Here is a 19,776-nt window from a genome sequence, read left to right on the forward strand (position 1 = left end):
TCCCTAGCATGATTTTTGAGGTTGCTTGAAATATAAGCGCTACTTCAAAAATAAGCCTTAGTTACAGTTCACTATTTTAAAATAGTGTCCAGACAGCTATACATAAGCCCTAACACACATTTTGGAGCAAAAAGGAACATAAGACCCTGACTTACTTTTGGGGAAACGGTATGGCAGTGTGGATCCAGCCTCAGGACCTCCAACAGTCCTGACTTGTCAACCCTACTCCAGCCAGGCCCAAAATGTAATTCGGTACTTGCAATTCCCAAAATATAACTTTTTCCAAGCATTGAACGCATGCATAGGATGGAGGCAGGAGCATACTTAAACCTCTCACCTTTAGAAATTCATAGGCCAGGTATTTACAGACTTTCTCCATCTCAACCATCTTGCAAAATTTGCTGTCACAGTCTCTCTGCATCTGTTTAGCAAGGCCTGGGCTTCGGCCTCCATTGATTGTATTGCAGCGCCATCTTTTGGGCTTCATCTGCCTTGGGTTTCTAATAGGAAAAGAGTAATGTCGAAAACTCCAGCAAAGGGAAGGCTGAGCGAAGGAAGATCGATGCTTTTGAGCTGTGGTGCTGGAGGAAAGTTCTGAGAGTGCCTTGGACTGCGAGAAGATCCAACCAGTCCATCCTCCAGGAAATAAAGCCCAGCTGCTCACTGGAGGGAAGGAGACTAGAGACAAAGTTGAAGTACTTTGGCCACATCATGAGGAGACAGCAAAGCCTGGAGAAGACAATTATGCTGGGGAAAGTGGAAGGCCAAAGGAAGAGGGGCCGACCAAGGGCAAGATGGATGGATGGCATCCTTGAAGTGACTGGACTGACCTTGAGGGAGCTGGGGGTGGTAACGGCCGACAGGGAGCTCTGGCGTGGGCTGGTCCATGAGGTCACGAAGAGTCGGAGACGACTGAACGAATGAACATACATAAAGTCGAAAAAGGAAGGACACACATTATTCCTTTTGGTCACTCCACAGATATATAAACCCCTTTTTCCTAGTTCCAACAGACCTCACTACCTCTGAGGATGCTTGCCATAGATGCAGGCGAAATGTCAGGAGAGAATGCCTCTAGACCATGGCCATATAGCCCGGTAAAACCTACAACAACCCAGTGATTCCGGCCATGAAAGCCTTCGACAATACACATTATTCCTGTTTCTTTGTACAATAAAGAGTCTCGGTGGCTAAAAAGCTCAGTGTACTGAAAGATCAAAATGTGAAGCAGATAACAATCCACAGCCAGAGAGGAAAACAAAAATTTGGTGGACTTTATTTTTGGACTGTAACAATCAGAATAGTTGTTTTGGACTCTCTAAGGAAGAACCTTTGGAATCTGGTCCACTTTCCCTCTCCTAGTGGGTTGAGATGCAAGGGTATTTATTTACATTGGGTTGCTGTGAGTTTTCCGGACTGTCTGGCCATATTCCAGAAGCATTTTCTTCTGACGTTTCACCTACATCTACGGCAGGCATCCTCAGAGGTTGTGAGGTCAGCTGGAAACTAGGAAAATTGGGTTTATATATCTATAGAAATGTCCAAGGTGGGAGAAAGAACTCTCGTCTGGTTGAGGTAAGTGTGAATGTTGCAACTGGCTGCCTTGATTAGCATTGAATGGCCTTGCAGCTTCAAAGCCTGGCTGCTTCCTACCTGGGGGAACCCTTTGTTAGGAGGTGTTAGCTGATTGGGTTGTTGTAGGTTTTTTCGGGCTTTATGGCCATCGTCTAGAGGCATTCTCTCCTGACGTTTCGCCTGCATCTATGGCAAGCATCCTCAGAGGTAGTGAGGTCTGTTGAAACTAGGAAAAAGGGTTTACATATCTGTGGAATGACCAGGGTGGGACAAAGGACTCTTGTCTGCTGGAGCTAGGTGTGAATGTTTCAACTGATCACCTTGATTAGCATTTAATGGCCTGACAGTGCCTGGAGCAAACTTTTGTTGAGAGGTGATTAGATATCCTTGTTTGTTTCCTCTCTGTTGTTGTGCTGTTGTAATTTTAGAGTTTTTTAATACTTGTAGCCAGATTTTGTTAGCTGATTTTTTCCTGTCTGGAATTCCCTTTTTTGAGGTTTGGAATTATTTTCTTGAGTCCTCCAGTTGATTTTTGTGTTGTTTCCTCAATAGCTGCTCCATGTGGTTCATCACAAACATCGTTGTCAACAGACTTTCTATTAATTAGAAACTGATCCCTTTTAGTGGTCCATTTCTGCAACTCAGTCAGCAAATTGTGTAAAAGTCGCAACAGTACCTACATTTGAAGAGCACGAGCACCACATTCCTGCAGTGATCAAACCTCTCTCTGGAGGTTTTGAAACAAAGGCTGGATGGCCATCTGTCGGGAGGGTTTTGTGAATTTCTGTCTGGCAGAATGAGTTTGGAGTGTATTCTTTTGGGGGGTCTCTTTCAGTCAGGCGCACAGCCCGGGGGGGGGGGGGGAGAGATGGGTGGGTTTAACCTCCCCCCCTCCAAATGTGTCTGATAAAAAACTAGTCTACTGATGAGTTGGTTAACCATTTAAAGTTCATGAATAAACCAAGTTTTTTAACCTGACACATTTTGGGTGGGGGTCTTGAACTCTTAACCCTCCCCTGGCTACAGTCCTACCAGTGGAGACTCCTATTAAGGTTTTTGAATGGAAGCTGGATGGCCATCTGTTAGGGGTGCTTTGATTGGTGGTGGGAACACACTTTCCATGCCCAACAGTGGAGTCTCCTATGAAGGTTTTTGAATGGAGGCTGGATGGCCATCTGTTAGGGGTGCTTTGATTGGTGGTGGGAACACACTTTCCATGCCCAACAGCGGAGTCTCCTATGAAGGTTTTTGAATGGAGGCTGGATGGCTATCTGTTAGGGGTGCTTTGATTGGTGGTGGGAACACACTTTCCATGCCCAACAGCGGAGTCTCCTATGAAGGTTTTTGAATGGAGGCTGGATGGCCATCTGTGAGGGGTGCTTTGATTGGTGGTGGGAACACACTTTCCATGTCCAACAGCGGGGTCTCCTGTGAAGGTTTTTGAATGGAGTCTGGATGGCCATCTGTTAGGGGTGCTTTGATTGGTGGTGGGAACACACTTTCCATGCCCAACAGTGGTCTCCTGTGAAGGTTTTTGAATGGAGGCTGGATGGCCATCTGTTAGGGGTGCTTTGATTGGTGGTGGGAACACACTTTCCATGTCCAACAGCGGGGTCTCCTGTGAAGGTTTTTGAATGGAGTCTGGATGGCCATCTGTTAGGGGTGCTTTGATTGGTGGTGGGAACACACTTTCCATGCCCAACAGTGGTCTCCTGTGAAGGTTTTTGAATGGAGGCTGGATGGCCATCTGTTAGGGGTGCTTTGATTGGTGGTGGGAACACACTTTCCATGCCCAACAGTGGAGTCTCCTATGAAGGTTTTTGAATGGAAGCTGGATGGCCATCTGTTAGGGGTGCTTTGATTGGTGGTGGGAACACACTTTCCATGCCCAACAGTGGAGTCTCCTATGAAGGTTTTTGAATGGAAGCTGGATGGCCATCTGTTAGGGGTGCTTTGATTGGTGGTGGGAACACACTTTCCATGCCCAACAGTGGAGTCTCCTGTGAAGGTTTTTGAATGGAGGCTGGATGGCCATCTGTGAGGGGTGCTTTGATTGGTGGTGGGAACTTTCCATGCCCAACAGTGGAGTCTCCTGTGAAGGTTTTTGAATGGAGGTTGGATGGCCATCTGTTAGGGGTGCTTTGATTGGTGGTGGGAACACATTTTCCATGCCCAACTATGTATTTAAGAGGTGAAACACTAGTGCAGGCATGGGCCAACTTGAGCCCTCCCCTCAAAGTTTGACTCCAACTCCCACAACTCCTAACAGCTGAATTGTGGGAGTTGAGTCCAAAACACTTGGAGGGGAGGGACCAAGTTGGCCCATGCCTATGAGTGTCTGTAGTTGAATGACTATAATCGTGTGTCCCCTTGTATGAATGGGACTGAGTAAAGTATTGGTCCAGCATGTATGTTGGCTGCTGTAAGGAAAAACCCAGTCGTTTGGAAGCTGTTCCCCTTTCCCTGTGTGCATGGCTTGAGATGTGGTCAGCTCTCCCCTGGGGCTGTTGGGGTGGCTCTGAAAAGAGCCTTTGGGTCTGTTTGTTGAGCTTGTCCTGGTCCTTCCTTCGTTGGTTGGTGTGACTAGACGGCGAGGCTGCCTGCCTGGGGCTTGAGGGTGGGCTTGAGTCCCTTAGCGCCGGCGGGTCCCTTGGAGCCGCTCCCTCCGGCGGCCGCTCCAGGTGGTCCTCGGGACTTGGCGCTGGGCGCGGTGGCGGCGGCGTGGGCGGCGGGCTCGGTCTTCTTGGGGAGGAGGACGGCGTGGATGTTGGGCAGGACGCCGCCCTGGGCGATGGTGACTCCGCCGAGCAGCTTGTTGAGCTCCTCGTCGTTGCGGATGGCGAGCTGGAGGTGCCTGGGGATGATGCGGCTCTTCTTGTTGTCCCGCGCGGCGTTCCCGGCCAGCTCGAGGATCTCTGCGCTGAGGTACTCGAGGACAGCGGCCAGGTAGACAGGGGCCCCGGAGCCGACGCGCTCGGCGTAGTTGCCCTTGCGCAGGAGGCGGTGGACGCGCCCCACGGGGAACTGGAGCCCGGCCCTGGAGGAGCGCGACTTGGCCTTGGCCCGCGCCTTGCCGCCCGTCTTGCCGCGACCCGACATCGCTGCTCCGCTCTTGCCTATAGCGCTTCTTTCCCTGATCGACTACCTCTTATCTCCTCCTCGAAGCCCAGGAAAGTGCGCTAAGAGTGGCCGCGGGGCGCTCTTTTATACCCTGCCTGAGGGGGGCGCCCTGGCTGTGATTGGTGCAAATCAGGATCCGCCTTCCTATTGGCTCAGAATTTTCCACCAATGAGAGAAGAGCGCCCCAAAGACAACAAAGCGCCGCTTCTTGAGGGGAATTCTTGCAAAAGACTCTGTGTGGGAATATCTGTCTATATCTATACAAATATTTAAATATGCATAGGTATAATTATGACACAAAATGGCAGGTTCTTGAGGGAATTATTTTAGACTATCTATGTAAACACTCCTTTTACTAGGATTATTTTACACTGCATGTCTACATACACATATATACATCTCTCATAGATAGATAGATAGATAGATAGATAGATAGATAGATAGATAGATAGATAGATAGATAGATAGATAGATAGATAGATGTAATGACACAAAATGGCAGGTTCTTGAGGGAATTATTTTAGACTATATGTGTGTATGTACAGTACACATCTATGTAAAAAAAACTATGTAAACACCCCTTTTACTAGAATTATTTTACACTGCATGTCTGCATACACATATAAATCTCATATATAGATAGGTAGATATAATGACACAAAATGGCAGGTTCTTGAGGGATTTACACTGCATGTCTCCATACATATCTATAAATCATATATATGTGTGTGTGTCAGATGTATATATCTATATGTACACACAGACACACCACTTTTCCTAATATATTTTCAAAGAGAAGCACTTATTTCCCTATATTCCCTATATTTGAGTCCCCTTCGGGGTGAGAAAAGCGTTATACAAATACTGTAAATAATAAATGTATCTATACAAATATTTAAATATGTATAGATATAATTATAACACAAAATGGAAGGTTCTTGGGGAATTATTTTAGACTATGTAAATGTAAATCCTAGACAATATAAATGTAAATACTCCTTTTACTAGAATCATTTTACTGCATCTACATACACATATATAAATCTCTCTATATATATACATATCAGATTTGTATACAGAGACACATTCCTATCTATATAAAGTTTATCAACACTTCTTTTATATATACACAGTATAGATCTACATAAACACACCTTTCACTAGAATTATTTAACAATGCATGTTTACATACACATAAATTAATCTTTCTCATATATATATGAGAAAGATATATATATATATATATATATATATATATATATGAGAAAGATTAATTTATGTGTATGTAAACATGCATTGTTAAATAATTCTAGTGAAAGTAATTATTATTACATCTGTCGTTTGTGTGTGTGTGTATACACACACACACACAAACGACAGATGTAATAATAATAATAATTAGATGTATGTTTATGTACACACAGAGACACATCAATTGTCTATATATATATATATATTCCAAAGAGAAATAATTATTTCCCTCACAACAACCTCACAACCTGCGAGGATGCCTGCCATAGATGTGGGTGAAACATCAGGAGAGAATGCTTCTCCAACATGGCTATACAGCCCAGAAAGCACCCCAACTATTTCCCCCTCAAGTTTTCAATGCCTGCTTCTGATCTACTGGAGAGAAATGGGAATTTTAAAAAATCCCTTTTCCCTGTCCTAGATGGAAGAGTTTGATATTATTATTATTATTATTATTATTATTATTATTATTATTATTACTATTTAATATTTATGATCACCTCCTTTTGAAGGAGACTCAGGGCCGCTCAGGACACATTAAAGAATACGAATTGCTGTTTCACCTGAAACACATAAACATTCAAATGGACAGGACTTTTCTGTCTATTAGACTTATGAGGCTTCTCTCTTCAACCTGCAGCGAGTCCTTTTAATGCCAATAATAATAATAATAATAATAATAATAATAATAATAATAATAATAATAAATAGTATTATTGTTAGGTTCTTGTGAGTTTTTCCGGGCTATATGGCCATGTTCTAGAGGCATTTTCTGCTGACGTTTCGCCTGCATCTGTGGCAAGCATCCTCAGAGGTTGTGAGTATTGTTGTTGTGTTTTGGTGCTGGCAGAGGGGATCTCTCTCTCTCTCTCTCTCTGGGCGCCTTTTGAGGGAGAAGCAGAAATGGCGCCTCGGTTTCCCGCCTTTTTTCCTCTCCTCCCTTTTCCCTGTCAAAGAAACTGAATGGTTGAGGAAACCTCCCTCTGGAGTGTGTCAAACGATAATGTCACCCATCATATAGGAGAGAAACCAAGCCAATCCACTAAAAAACCAGGAAATCCCCATTTTAAAAACTACTTCAAACAAGCGCCCAAAATATGAAGTTTCTTCCCTGGGGAGAAATCTATTGCTCTCCTTTCTTTAGTAATGACAGCCAGGTATCCTTTTAAATCCCTCCAATTCCCGAATTACTCCATTTAAATGCCTAAAGATTTATTGCTCTTCCATTTGTAATTAATATGTATTTGCTCCATTCCTAAACTGACTTCCCAATGAGTGAAAACCCACTCTTGATCATCATGGAGGCGCCTGGCTTCGAAGGAAACATAGATATGAACAAAATAACGGATTAAAATAGTATTTAATGTGCCTGCTTCGGTCTTCTCATACACATAAACACTAGGATAGAGTCCTGTGCTGACATGAAGATTGGGGAATTATTAATCTCCCTTCCAGGGTTGAAATAAGGTGAAGAGATAAGTAAAATAAGGGACGAGTTTGGCCTCCCACCCAAGTGCCAACCAGGGCTGGCCCTGCTTAGCTTCTCAAATCAGGCGGGAAAAGGCATTTCTAAATGTTAAAAAATAGTATTTAATGTGCCTGCTTCGGTCCTCTCATACCCATAAACACTAGGGATAGAGTCCTGTCCTGACATGAAGATTGGGGAATTATTAATCTTTCTTTGAGGGATGGAATAATTTGGAGAAATAAGTGGAATAAGGGACTGGTTTGGCCTCCCATCCAAGTGCCAACCAAGGCTGGCCCTGCTTAGCTTCTCATGTCAGGCGGGAAAAAGCACTTTCAAACGTTTCATGTAGTATACTAGGGAAAAAGTACTTTTGAATGTTTCACATAGTATTATAACACTCCAGCTTCTCCTGCTTTTGGAAGAATGACAGCTCTTCGGTTCTGGGCTCTGATTGGTCTAAACGCAGCGTGGCTGGTTGGTGAACGTTCTGCTTCTTTGTTTGGGCCACGCCCACTTGAGAAGTGGGCGGACCTGACTGAAAACCACAACAGTTCTAGCTGACTGAGGGAGAGCTTAACCTTAGCAGAATAAGATCCTGACTGAACAAAACGGGAGCGCTTGTATCTGAAAATCGTAGGTGATTCTACCTAAACTGGAGGAAAGGGAATGAATTATTTTGCCAAAGAGCAACAGAGTTGTTGGGCCTGTTCAATTATTTACTCCATCATGAACCCTATAGGACAGTCCTGGGCTTGATCAGATATTTACTCCATAATGAAACTTACAGGGCAGCCCTGGACAAGTGAATGCATCTACACTGTAGAATTAATGCAGTTTGACACCCCTGGCTCAATACAATGGAATCCTGGGAGTTGTAGTTTGGCGAGGCATCAACCTTTTTTGGTAAAGACTTTGCAGAACTACAAATCCTATGATCCCATAGCTTGGAGACATGGCTCTCTCTCATCCCTGCCAGATGCACCTGTGACACCTGGTCCAGATCCATCATTGTTTGAGTCCACAGTTCTCTCTGAATGTAGGTAAACTACAACTCCCAAAACTCAAGGTCAGTGCCCACCAAACCCTTCCAGTATTTTTTGTTGGTCATGGGAATTCTGGCCACAGTGGTCCACGCTCTTGTTACATCCCAAAATAGACTACTGCAACGCAGTCTACATGGGGTTGCCCTTGAAGACTGTTCGGAAACTTCCCGGAGCGACATACAGGGAACACACCATCCCCCTGCTGTGTCAGCTCCACTGGCTGCCGGTTCAGTTCCGAGCACAATTCAAGGTGCTGGTTTTGACCTACAAAACCCTGTACGGTTCCGGTCCAGTGTATCTGTCGGAACATATCTCCCACTACGTCCCACCCCGGAATTTGAGATCATCTGGGGGGGGCTCTGCTCTTGACCCCACCGCTATCACAAGTGAGGTTGGTGGGGATGAGGAGCAGGGCCTTCTCAGTGGTGGCCCCTCGCCTGTGGAACTCACTCCCGGGGGGAAATCAGGGCATCAACATCCCTCCTCTCCTTCAGGAGGAAGGTAAAGACGTGGTTGTGGGACCAGGCCTTTGGGCAATCTGATAACTAGATAAGGACAACCAAACGAATAGGACCGACAGGACTGACAATTGTGGAATTGGAAATTGAACTATGAGATAGCGAACGCTGACCGTCAATGAGGAGAAATTGGTTTGTATTGGTTTTATGATTGTAACGCAAGAATTGTTGTTTAATTGCTAATTGATGTTATTTTGTTTTATTGCTGTTATGTGATGCGGGCATCGAATTGTGCCTTGCTTTTGTAAGCCGCCCTGAGTCCCCTTCAGGGTGAGAAGGGCGGGGTAGAAGTAACCGAAATAAACAAATAAATAAATTCTGTGTGCCAAGTTTGATTCAGTTCCATTGTTGGTGGAGTTCAGAATGCTCTTTGATTTTAGGTGAACTATAAATCCCAGCAATTACAACTCCCCCAGGACAAAATCAATACCCTCCCCCAATCTGTTACTATTCATAACAGCAGCAAAATGAGTTATGAAGTAGCAACAAAACTAATTTTATGGTTGGGAGTCACCATAACATGAGGAAGCGTATTAAGGGGTCGTGGAATTAGGAAGGTTGAGAAACACTGATTTAGGGCTTTATAGGCTAAAGTCAGCACTTTGAATTGTGCCGGGTAACAAACTGGCAGCCAGTGGAGCTGGCGCAACAGAGGAGTTGTATGCTCTAAGCGCTGTTCCTGTTAGTAACCTGGCTGCCGCCTGCTGGACCATTTGAAGCTTCCGAACAGTCTTCAAAGGCAACCCCACGTAGAGCGCGTTGCAGTAGTCTATATGGGATGTAACCAGAGCATGGACTACCATGGCCAAGTCAGACTTCCCAAGATACGGGCGCAGCTGGTGCACAAGTTTAAACTGTGCAAATGCTCCCCTCGTCACTTGCTATTTTATCTGGCACCTGCTATTGTTCTTTTAATAGATGAAGCTTTTCCTGGCGTAGAGGTGTCTCGTGGAAAAAAACCATTACTGTTGACATTTATTGAAATATTAAGAACATTGACAACACCATTTGTTACAAAAGTACATTTTATTCTTACTCTGCATTTCAATGTTCTGCCTCTAAGTTTCAATTAATAAAATGGAAAACTGATCAATACATTCTCCCTCCATTCCAAGTACAAAACCCAAAATCGAACCTATTGTGTCAGACTTTATTTTATTTTCTATTTTTGGAAGTATATTAATTACCCAACACAGATTAATTATAAACAGCAGTCAAACACATATATAGGTCAGTAAGAGATTGGACCACCATATATCAATACACTATAAAAACTAGATTTGAGAGGTCTGTGAATACATCCTTGACCATTTGAAATCACTTGAAATACAGGTACAGTAGAGTCTCGCTTATCCAACATAAATGGGTCGGCAGAACATTGGATAAGCGAAAATGTTGGATAATAAGAGGGATGAAGGAAACGCCTATTAAACATCAAATTACATTATTATTTTACAAATTAAGCTCCAAAACTTCATGTTTTACAACAGATTGACAGAAAAAGCAGTTTAATACATGGTAATGTTATGTAGTAATTACTGTATTTACGAATTTAGCACCAAAACAGACAAGGGTTCGTTCTTTCTCCCACCCTGGACATTATTCCACAGGTAAATATACACTCCACTTCCCTCACCTATGGATCTGGGCAGAAGGCAGACTGCATTGGATAATACAGAACATTGGATAAACGAAGATTGGCTAAGTATTTCCATCTATAGATGTGAAAAGGAAATGGCTTCTCAGGAAGGCAACAATCAGCCTTCTTAAAAAGTCTGTTTTCAGGGGCTTTACCTTATATAATTGCTCATTATCTAGTCCCGCCAGAGCAGTACGTATTGATCTACTCACATTTGCATGTTTTCGAACTGCTAAGCTGGGGCTGACAGTGGAAGCTCAGGCCGCTCCCCGGATTCGAACCTGCAACCTTTCAGTCAACAAGTTTAGCAGCTCAGTCGTTTAACCCACTGCGCCACCAGGGGCTCAACGCAGTCAACGGCGCTCCATGCAGTCATGCTAGCCACATGACCATGATGGTGTGTCTATGGACAATGCTGGCTCTTCGGCTTAGAAATGGAGATGAGCACCAACCCCCAGAGTCAGACACGACTGGACTTAACATCAGGGGAAAATCTTTACCTTTACTATCAATAGTACAGTGCCAAAATCAAGTAAAGTCATAGTCCCACTCTATTTTGTTTGGTCAAATCTCACCTGGAATAACACTGTGTCCTGTTCTGGTGCAGCAATTCAAAAGGGATATTAATAAACTGGAAGATGCCCAGAAAAGGGTGACCAAAACGATTAAAGGTTTAGAAACAGTCCTATGAGGAACAGCTGGGGGAGCTGTGTATGTTTAGCTTGGAAAAAAGAAGGCAGAAAAGGGACAAGATAGCCATGTCGAAATATCTGAAAGGATGCCATATTGAGAAGGCAATAAGCTTGTTTTCTGCTGCCCAGGAGCAGGCGTGCACAACCTGTGTCTCTCCAGGTATTTTGACTTCAGCTCCCAGAATTCGTGGACAAGCTGGCTAGGGCTTCTAAGAGTCGGAGGCCCAGACATCTGGAAGGCCACAAGTTGTGCAGGCCTGCTCTTGAGACTGGAGTCCCTTCTACACAGCTGAATAAAATCCCACATTATCTGCTTTGAACTGGGATATGTGGCAGTGTGGACTCAGATAATGCAGTTCAAAGCAGATCTTGTGAGATTTTCTGCCTTGATATTCTGGGTTATACAGCTGTGTGGAAGGAAGGGCCATAGGATACTGAACAATGGGTTCACATAGTAGGAAAAGAGATTCCATGTAAACATTAGGATAGCAAGAGCTGTTCTGCAGTGGAATATGCTCCTGCCTGGGAGTCTCCTTCTCTGGAGGTTTGTAAGCAGAAGCTGGATGGCCATCTGTCAGGAGTGGTTTGATTAGGCATTCCTGCATTGACAAATGAGGTTGCACTGGATGGCCCTCGGGGTCTCTTACAACTCTGCTTCCATGACTCTAGTGAGGATTTTTTCTTCATCCCCCTTGCTTCTATTGTGTCTATTAAAGATACTGTCCAAAACATAAATATAAGAATTTCTCTGGAGAAAAGAGAGAGATTTAGACCTGCATTTGCCGTTCTCTCTGTTCCACATACGCACTAAAAAGATCCCTGATCTCCCGAGCGTGTGGATTTGACACATACATGGGCTGTCTTTCTGGCTGCTGGTAAGATCTGGAGACGGACCTCACCACTTCTTCCCACCCATCCTGGAGGGGTTCCCCTCTGGCCTCACAAATATTGTGGAGGATACAACAGGCTACAATGACCCTGGGGGCATAGCGCTCCCTCACGTCCAAGCGGGACAGGAGGCACCGCCAACGGCCTCTGAGGCGTTCAAAAGCATAGTCCACTATCGTCCGGCAGCGACCAAGAGTGTCGTTGAACAATTGTTTGCGGGTGTCCAAGTGGCCGCTGTAGGGAGTCATCAACCAGGGAAGAAGTGGGTAAGCCATGTCCCCGAGGATCACGGGCTTCACATCCTCACCCTCCATGTTCATTGTTGTGTTGGGACCAAATGTGCCCTGATTCATGGCGCGGAAGATAGGAGAGCTACGGAAGATCCTCACATCATGGACTTTCCCAGACCGCCCGGCATAGACATCCGTGAACTGTCCTTGGTGGTCCACCAGGGCTTGCAAGACCATGGAGTAATAGCCCTTGCTGTTGATGTACTCTGTTGCTCTATGAGCCGGAGCGATGATCGGGATGTGCGTCGCATCAATGGCCCCGATGCAGTGCGGAAATCCCTTGGACGCAAAGCCTTTCATCACCTCATGAGGATGGGTCAGGTGGACCACATGGTGACACACGTCATAGAGAGCTTGGCAAACCTCCATGACGATCCTCGAAACTGTGGAGCGCCCAACGCCGAAACACTCCGCCACCGAACGGTAACTATCCGGAGTGGCCAGCTTCCAGATTGCGATAGCCAGCTGCTTCTCGACGGTGATCGGGGCTCGCATGTTTGTGGTCTGCCGCTCCAGGACAGGCCTCAGCATGTCACACAGCTCCATAAAAGTCCTGCGGCTCATCCTGAAGTTTTCCTGCCAGAGTGGGTCCCCCCAGTGGGGCAAGACCACCTTCTCCCACCATTCGGATCGGCCCGGCTGCACCCAGAAAGCCCGCTCCATGATGTAAAGCTCGTCTATGAGTCCGGCGAGGACTGCCGGTGACTGGAAGAGGCAAGAGCACAGCATGCTCCTCAAGGAGTCTATGCTGGATTCTACGACCGCCCGAAGGCGCAAGGTGGCTGCGTTTTCCACCATCTTCTCCAGTTCCTCCACATCGTCACTGTCTCGGTGGTGGAATTCCCGGCGAGTGGCCAGCCTTGTGAAAATACGAGCGTGGATCCCTATGACAGTCCTGACTGCCGCTACTGCAGCTGTGGCAACAGTAATGGCAGCAGAAGCCATAGTGTCTTCCGTGAGACTCATTTCTAAGAGAAAGAGAGAAAGAAAGCATGTTAGGGATATACTAAACCATTTTAATCAGGAAAATAATCAGTGCCCAGGTGGCCCTATACAGGCAGTCCCCAAGGTACAAAAAAGATAGGATCTATAGGTTTGTTCTTAAGTGGAATTTTTATGTAAATTGGAACAGATACATTTTTCAAATCTAACAAGTCTAACATATATACAAACAAACTTTGGATCACATAGGGAAGGGTTCACCTCTGTGGTGTTTGTTTTGCTATCTGTTGTTGCACTCCAGGACAGGAAAAGCCCTCTGACTTTAAATACCACACGTTGAATAGGAAAACAATCCTTTTATTGGAGATAATTAAAAAGCAGCAAAGTAAAAAGCACTTAAACGAAATAGGTAAATCCAATTAGGTAAGAAGTTAAGCAGGAACAAAATAGTCCAGGGTAAAGTTCAGCAAAGTCCATGAAAACAAAGTCCACACTTCTCTAATATAATCCAGAAAAGCAGGAAACATTAATCCAAAGCATGAGTATGCAATCATGAAATCTAAGAGTCAAAACCAGGGGTCCTCAAACTAAGGCCCAGGGGCCAAATGCAGCCCTCCAAGGTCATTTACCCGGCCCTCACTTAGGGTCAACCTAAGGCTGGATTGACCTGAAAGCACACAAAAACAACAACAATCCTATCTCATCAGCCAAAAGCAGGCTCACACTTCCCATTGAAATGTTAATAAGTTTATATTTGTTAAAATTGTTCTTCATTTTAATTATTGTATTCTTTTAAGTGTTTTTGCACTACAAATAAGATATGTGCTGTGTGCATAGGAACACATCTCACCACACTAAAACAGTAGATATGGCTCTTAATGAGACATGCCGCATTATCACAGGGTGTCTGTGCCCCACACCACTGGAGAAATTACACTGCTTAGCGGTATTGCACCACCTGACATCTGCCGGGAAGTAGCAGCCAATAGTGAAAGGACCAAGGCAGAGACATCTCCAGCTCATCCCCTGTTTGGGTATCAGCCAGCACGTCAATGACTTAAATCAAGACATAGTTTTCTTAGCTCTACAGAGACACTCGCTGGAACACCCCAGCAAGCGAGAGTCCAAAAGTGGCAGGCCCAAACCCAGCACCTCAATCCGTGGGCGATACCAGATGAGAGACCCCTCCTGGGCACACAGAAGACTGGGCGACTTGGAAGGCGCTGAACAGACTGCGCTCTGGCACCACGAGATACAGAGCCAATCTTAACAAAATGGGGCTACAGGGTGGAATCCTCGGCATGCGAGTGTGGAGAAGAGCAAACCACTGACCACCTGCTGCAATGCACCCTGAGCCCTGCCACATGCACAATGGAGGACCTTCTTGTGGCAACACCAGAGGCACTCCAAGTGGCCAGATACTGGTCAAAGGACATTTAACCAACTACCAAGTTTGCAAAATCTGTGTGTTTTTTTTCTTGTTCTTTTTAATCTCTGTGTTTGTTTTGCTCTGTTAGAATTGTAATACAATGGTATGGTTGCTGATGACACGATAAATAAATAAATAGGAATTCATTCATTTTTTCCCCAAATTATAATCCGGCCCTCCAACAGTTTGATGGACTGTGACCTGGCCCTCTGTTTAAAAAGTTTGAGGACCCCTGGTCAAAACCATGAAACAAGAAATACTTAAGCATGAATCTTCCAAGCAAGGCTTCCATGAAACAAGGACGAGAACTTAACTTGATTCCAAATGATGCTTCATCTGGCTACATTTCCCGTACTTGGGACTTTTATCCCCTCGTTAAGCTATCCCAAGCACTCAGAAATTGGTTTCACTTTAATTGGGATTCCTTTATCTTTTTCTGTCGGAGCCTGGCAGAATGCCGAAGCCACTCTTTGGCTTGTCTGTTTTGGCTAATCTCCTGCCGTCTATCTATTTGATCATTAACTTCTGCAGGTGCCGAGTTGTTTTCAAGCCCCAAATCCTGGGAACTGTCTGGTAGCAATTCAGGGAGTACACCATCATCCCCACACCCTTTAGGGACATTCTCATGAGAAACTACACTTTGAACAGAGATTTTCTGGTCATTCTCTGCATCAATATCATTAACCAAACCATTGCCGTCTTGAAACTCATTGACATAATTCCCCCACATCCAAAGTACCCTGATCCTGAAACACAATCACAGGTTGAGCTCCAACATCTGTGCCCCTGTTCAGAAGATTTCACCTCACTTCCTTCCCCAGTGATCATTGGATTTTGAAAAAAAAATAGCTTATTGTAGAAATAAGGATTGATGATAAAGCCTTTTTCCCATAATAATTGCTTTCCCCAGGATTGAATTTCCTTTCCGAGAGTTAGATTTCTCTCACTTCCTGTTGTCTCACCCTCGTTATTAACTATGAGTCAAATGTAAGTCATAGAATCCTAGAGTTGGAAGAGACCTCGTAGGCCATCCAATCCAACCCAATTTTGCCAAGAAGCAGGAAAATCATATTCAGAGCACCCCTAACAGGTGGCCATCCAGCCTCTGTTTAAAAGCATCCAAAGAAGGCGTCTCCACCACACTCCGGGGCAGAGAATTCCACTGCTGAACAGCTCTCACAGTCAGGAAGTTCTTCCTAATGTTCAGGTGGAATCTCCTTTCCTGTAGTTTGATGTTTGTAACTCGGGGTCTGCCTGTATTTACCCTTTCTGGTAGTGGCACTTGGAGATCTCAAATTAGGTAACGTGGATTTAATTTAATAATTGATTGCATACATTTCTTTATTGCATATTAAAATAATTTTGCCCTGTGCCATCCATACTCCAATTCCTGTGTCACATACATAACCTATCTTTGCAATTGTAGCCTCTATGCGAAACGGGAGGTGCATGCTGTGTTTTAGATTATTTTTAATTAATTTAAAAAGAAATGAAGTTTGTCTCACATCCTTATATGTTTTTATATAATGCAAAAATGTTCATGTTATGACTTTTTTATCAATGACTGTTATTCAAATAACAATAAAATGGATCTCTTGCATTGAGCAAGTGGTTGAATTTAATGGGCCACAGCAATGCACCAATGGTAGTTAAAAGTAATGTCAAACTGCATTAATTCTACAGTGTAGATGCATCTTAGTTCAATTGTTTTTAAAATCGTATATTTACACAGTCATTAATGATCTTGTACAGTTTTCTAAGTTGTGTTGTTTTAAATAGTTTGTTAACCATATTGAATCCCATTATGGTGAGAAAGGCAGAATTTAAATGAGTAAAATAGCATCATCAACAACAATGGTGTTAATAAACATACTCTTGCTTCCATACTTTTCAATAAGCCAATTCCTTACCTGAGCCAGTGTCATCTGGATTCTTGCTCTCCCCAGGATTTTGGGGAGTTGATCTGCTTATTTCTTCCTCCTGCTCCATCTTGGACATTTTAGAGTTCACAATGGGAAATCCTAAAGAGGGAAGACAAATTATTTAAAATATATTCAGGGTAAGATCAGTACTACCATATAATCCAGATTATCAAATCTGAGAGGGAGAGGGCCAGGGGACAGTTCCATCTTGTCTCCTGTGCTATGCTAATAATATAATATAATATATTATATATACCGGTACAGATAATATTTATAATATTATAATGTAATACAATATAATAATAATAATAATAATAATAATAATATATAATTATAGCTTTTATATTATATGTAATATTACTAATAATATTACACTATAATGGTATAGTACAATATAGTAATATATAGTACTGATATTGTACTATGCTAATAATATAATATAATGTATGTGTGTATATGTGTGTGTGTGTGTGACCATGGCCATATAGCCCGAAAAAACCTACAACAACCCAAACAAATAAATATTCCAGATAATCTGATTTGAACTGGATTATATAAGTCTACACTGCCAAAGGCCCCTTCTACACTGCCCTATAAAATCCAGATTATCTGCTTTGAACTGGATTGTACTCCAGTGTAGACGCATATAATCCAGTTCAAAGCAGATGAGGATTATCTGTGTTGATAATCTGGATTATATGGCAGTATTGAAGGTTGCTAAGACCACATGCTCCAAGTTTCTGGCAAAATGTTAAGATCTGCTGTTTGCAAAGATTTTATAGCAAAACCACTGCATTTACATGGTGACCAAAGGTGCATTTACACTGTAGAGTTAATGCAGTTTGACACCACTTTAACTCCCATGGCCTCATAGGAGCTGTTCTGTTGCCGCTGGGCTTGAAACGAAGTGCCTTTAAAACAGGACGTGCAACTTTAGCCCAACGGGAAGCCAGGGCCCCCGAAGAGAAGCCCTTAGAGAATTTCCCCCCATTAAACAGTCTTTAGAAGGCTTGATCTTAAATACAACAAAGTCTTTTATTGATGAACAATTAAACAGAAACTTCTTTTGTCTTCAAAGATTAAACAAATGTTTCCAGGCTTCAAACAACTGGTGACTTCTAACTGTTTCTTTACTTTCAAGGAAAATTCCTTTGTAGCTTCTCCCAGGCTAACTGTGAACCTAAACCTGACTGATGTGGATCCACTACCGGGCTGAACTGCGTCTCAAAACCGAGTGGACGTACCAGTAGGCCTGTAGTCACTTATCTGGAGATCTTAATGTTTAAAGCTGTTATTCCCTCCGAAATTCCTCAGGGCTGTAAGGCTGTTTCCCTGGGAACCTTTGGGAATCTTTAGATGCTCTTAAGACTGTTCTCCCCCGGGAAGTCTTAAGGGTTGAAGCCTTTGTACAGGAGAAAGTCTGTACACGTACTGTACATTGACTTCCTAGCTGAGACTAACTGAAGAATGGCCCCCTTCCCTTCCCTGAGCAAGGGGTGGGACCAAACTCAACGATGATGGACAGGTGGCTTGCCCTATAACTGCAACCAAAAGAAGCCACCTATCTGCAGAGTCTCTGAAACTTAGGACTGCAAACAAACATTCAGTGCAAAGCAAACAAAATTGGAGCTCCTGGTACAGCTGTACCAGAACAGGAGCAGCAGTTTCACAAGGTCTCTAGCCTTTTCTGCAAAAGAGTGCCAGTGCTTTGCCAACTCCAAAGAGTCCATAACATTTTGCCAATGCAGTTGGATATCAAACTGCAGTAATTCATTAGTGTAGATGCACCCATAGGAACGAGTTCATAGCTCAATCTCTTGTATCAATACAAAGAGACTCACCTGTCTGCTTCCATCCAGAAGAGGAACAAATCCCATGCTCCCACTTCCTCTAGGAAAGAGGACTGCCTGCCTCCATTGCCTCTGCAAGGAGACTCAGCCCCATTCTCTAACTCTGCAGGGCTTCTTGGGCTGCAGCATACAAAGCCATCTATTTATTTACAATGGATATTCTCAGTCTAAAGCACTGAAGGGATTGAGCCAATGCCCTGCAAGGATCCAAGATGCAAACAAGCCAGATCCGGAGTCCACTGGAGAGAGAGTCTTTCCAGAGCCATAGAGCCCCATTCGCTTCTCCTGCTTCCGGACCATTTGCCCGCCGGCTCCCCCTGGGTCCTAAACTCCTCCTCGATCTCTTCCATCAGAAGAGAATTTATTACACTACTAGCCATCCCTGCCACGCGTTGCTGTGGCTCAGTCTGTGTATATGTGTTTTGTGTGTGTATATGTGTGTGTATATATATATTTGTGAATATGTGTATATATGTGTGTTTGCGTGTATATATATGTGTGTGTGTGTGTGTGGTTTTGCACATGTGTTGTAATGTATTTTTAAATTTTTGGCTTTTTAAGTCTTTTCTTTTAAGACAGCAAAGCCTAGAGAAGACAATTATGCTGGGGAAAGTGGAAAGTAAAAGGAAGAGGGGCTGACCAAGGGCAAGATGGATGGATGGATGGCCTCCTTGAAGTGACTGGACTGACCTTGAAGGAGCTGGGGGTGGTGACAGCTGACAGGGAGCTCTGGCGTGTGCTGGTCCATGAGGTCACGAAGAGTCGGAGACGACTGAACGAATGAACAACAACAACAAAGTCTCTTCTGCTGTGTTTTTCTGTGTGTTTATGAGTGACTACACCAGTGTTTCTCAACCTGGGGGTCGGGACCTGGGGAGTCACGAGGGGGTGTCAAAGGGGTCACCAAAGACGATCAAAAACACACAGTATTTTCTGTTGATCATGGGGGTTCTGTGTGGGAAGTTTGGCCAAATTGTATCGGTGGGCTTCAGAATGCTCTCGGATTGCAGGTGAACTATAAATTCCAGCAACTATAACTCCCAAATGTCAAGGTCTATTTTCCCCAAACTCCACCAGTGTTCACATTTGGGCATATTGAGTATTCGTGCCAAGTTTGGTCCAGATCCATCATTGTTTGAGTTCACAGTG

The 19,776-nt window shown here is 44.1% G+C and overlaps 2 protein-coding genes across 2 annotated transcripts; both read right to left on the reverse strand.

Annotated features, from left to right (window-relative positions):
- Window positions 1-4,158: 4,158 nt before the first annotated feature.
- LOC132765153 (histone H2A-like) lies at window positions 4,159-4,674 on the reverse strand. Its single transcript, XM_060759347.2, has one exon. It carries the CDS (start codon window positions 4,672-4,674, stop codon window positions 4,159-4,161), a length of 516 nt encoding a protein of 171 aa, XP_060615330.2.
- Window positions 4,675-10,019: 5,345 nt separating this feature from the next.
- LOC132765152 (uncharacterized) lies at window positions 10,020-18,931 on the reverse strand. Its single transcript, XM_060759346.2, has 3 exons — window positions 18,619-18,931; window positions 16,766-16,876; window positions 10,020-13,452 (listed from the first exon to the last, which is right to left on the reverse strand). Exons 2-3 carry the CDS (start codon window positions 16,851-16,853, stop codon window positions 12,074-12,076), a joined length of 1,467 nt encoding a protein of 488 aa, XP_060615329.2. The 5' UTR covers window positions 16,854-16,876; window positions 18,619-18,931; the 3' UTR covers window positions 10,020-12,073.
- Window positions 18,932-19,776: the final 845 nt, after the last annotated feature.

The sequence above is a fragment of the Anolis sagrei genome, chromosome 2 (assembly GCF_037176765.1).
Source record: "Anolis sagrei isolate rAnoSag1 chromosome 2, rAnoSag1.mat, whole genome shotgun sequence".
In the NCBI taxonomy this organism is placed as follows: domain Eukaryota; kingdom Metazoa; phylum Chordata; class Lepidosauria; order Squamata; family Dactyloidae; genus Anolis; species Anolis sagrei.

Bases quoted from the DNA above. Each gene is read 5' to 3' on its own strand.
- LOC132765153 (XM_060759347.2), bottom strand. From the start codon at position 4,674: ATGTCGGGTCGCGGCAAGACGGGCGGCAAGGCGCGGGCCAAGGCCAAG.
- LOC132765152 (XM_060759346.2), bottom strand. From the start codon at position 16,853: ATGTCCAAGATGGAGCAGGAGGAAGAAATAAGCAGATCAACTCCCCAA. The intron at 13,453-16,765 runs GTAAGGAATTGG...TCTTTCTCTTAG, and splicing joins TCCAGATGACACTGGCTCAG to AAATGAGTCTCACGGAAGAC.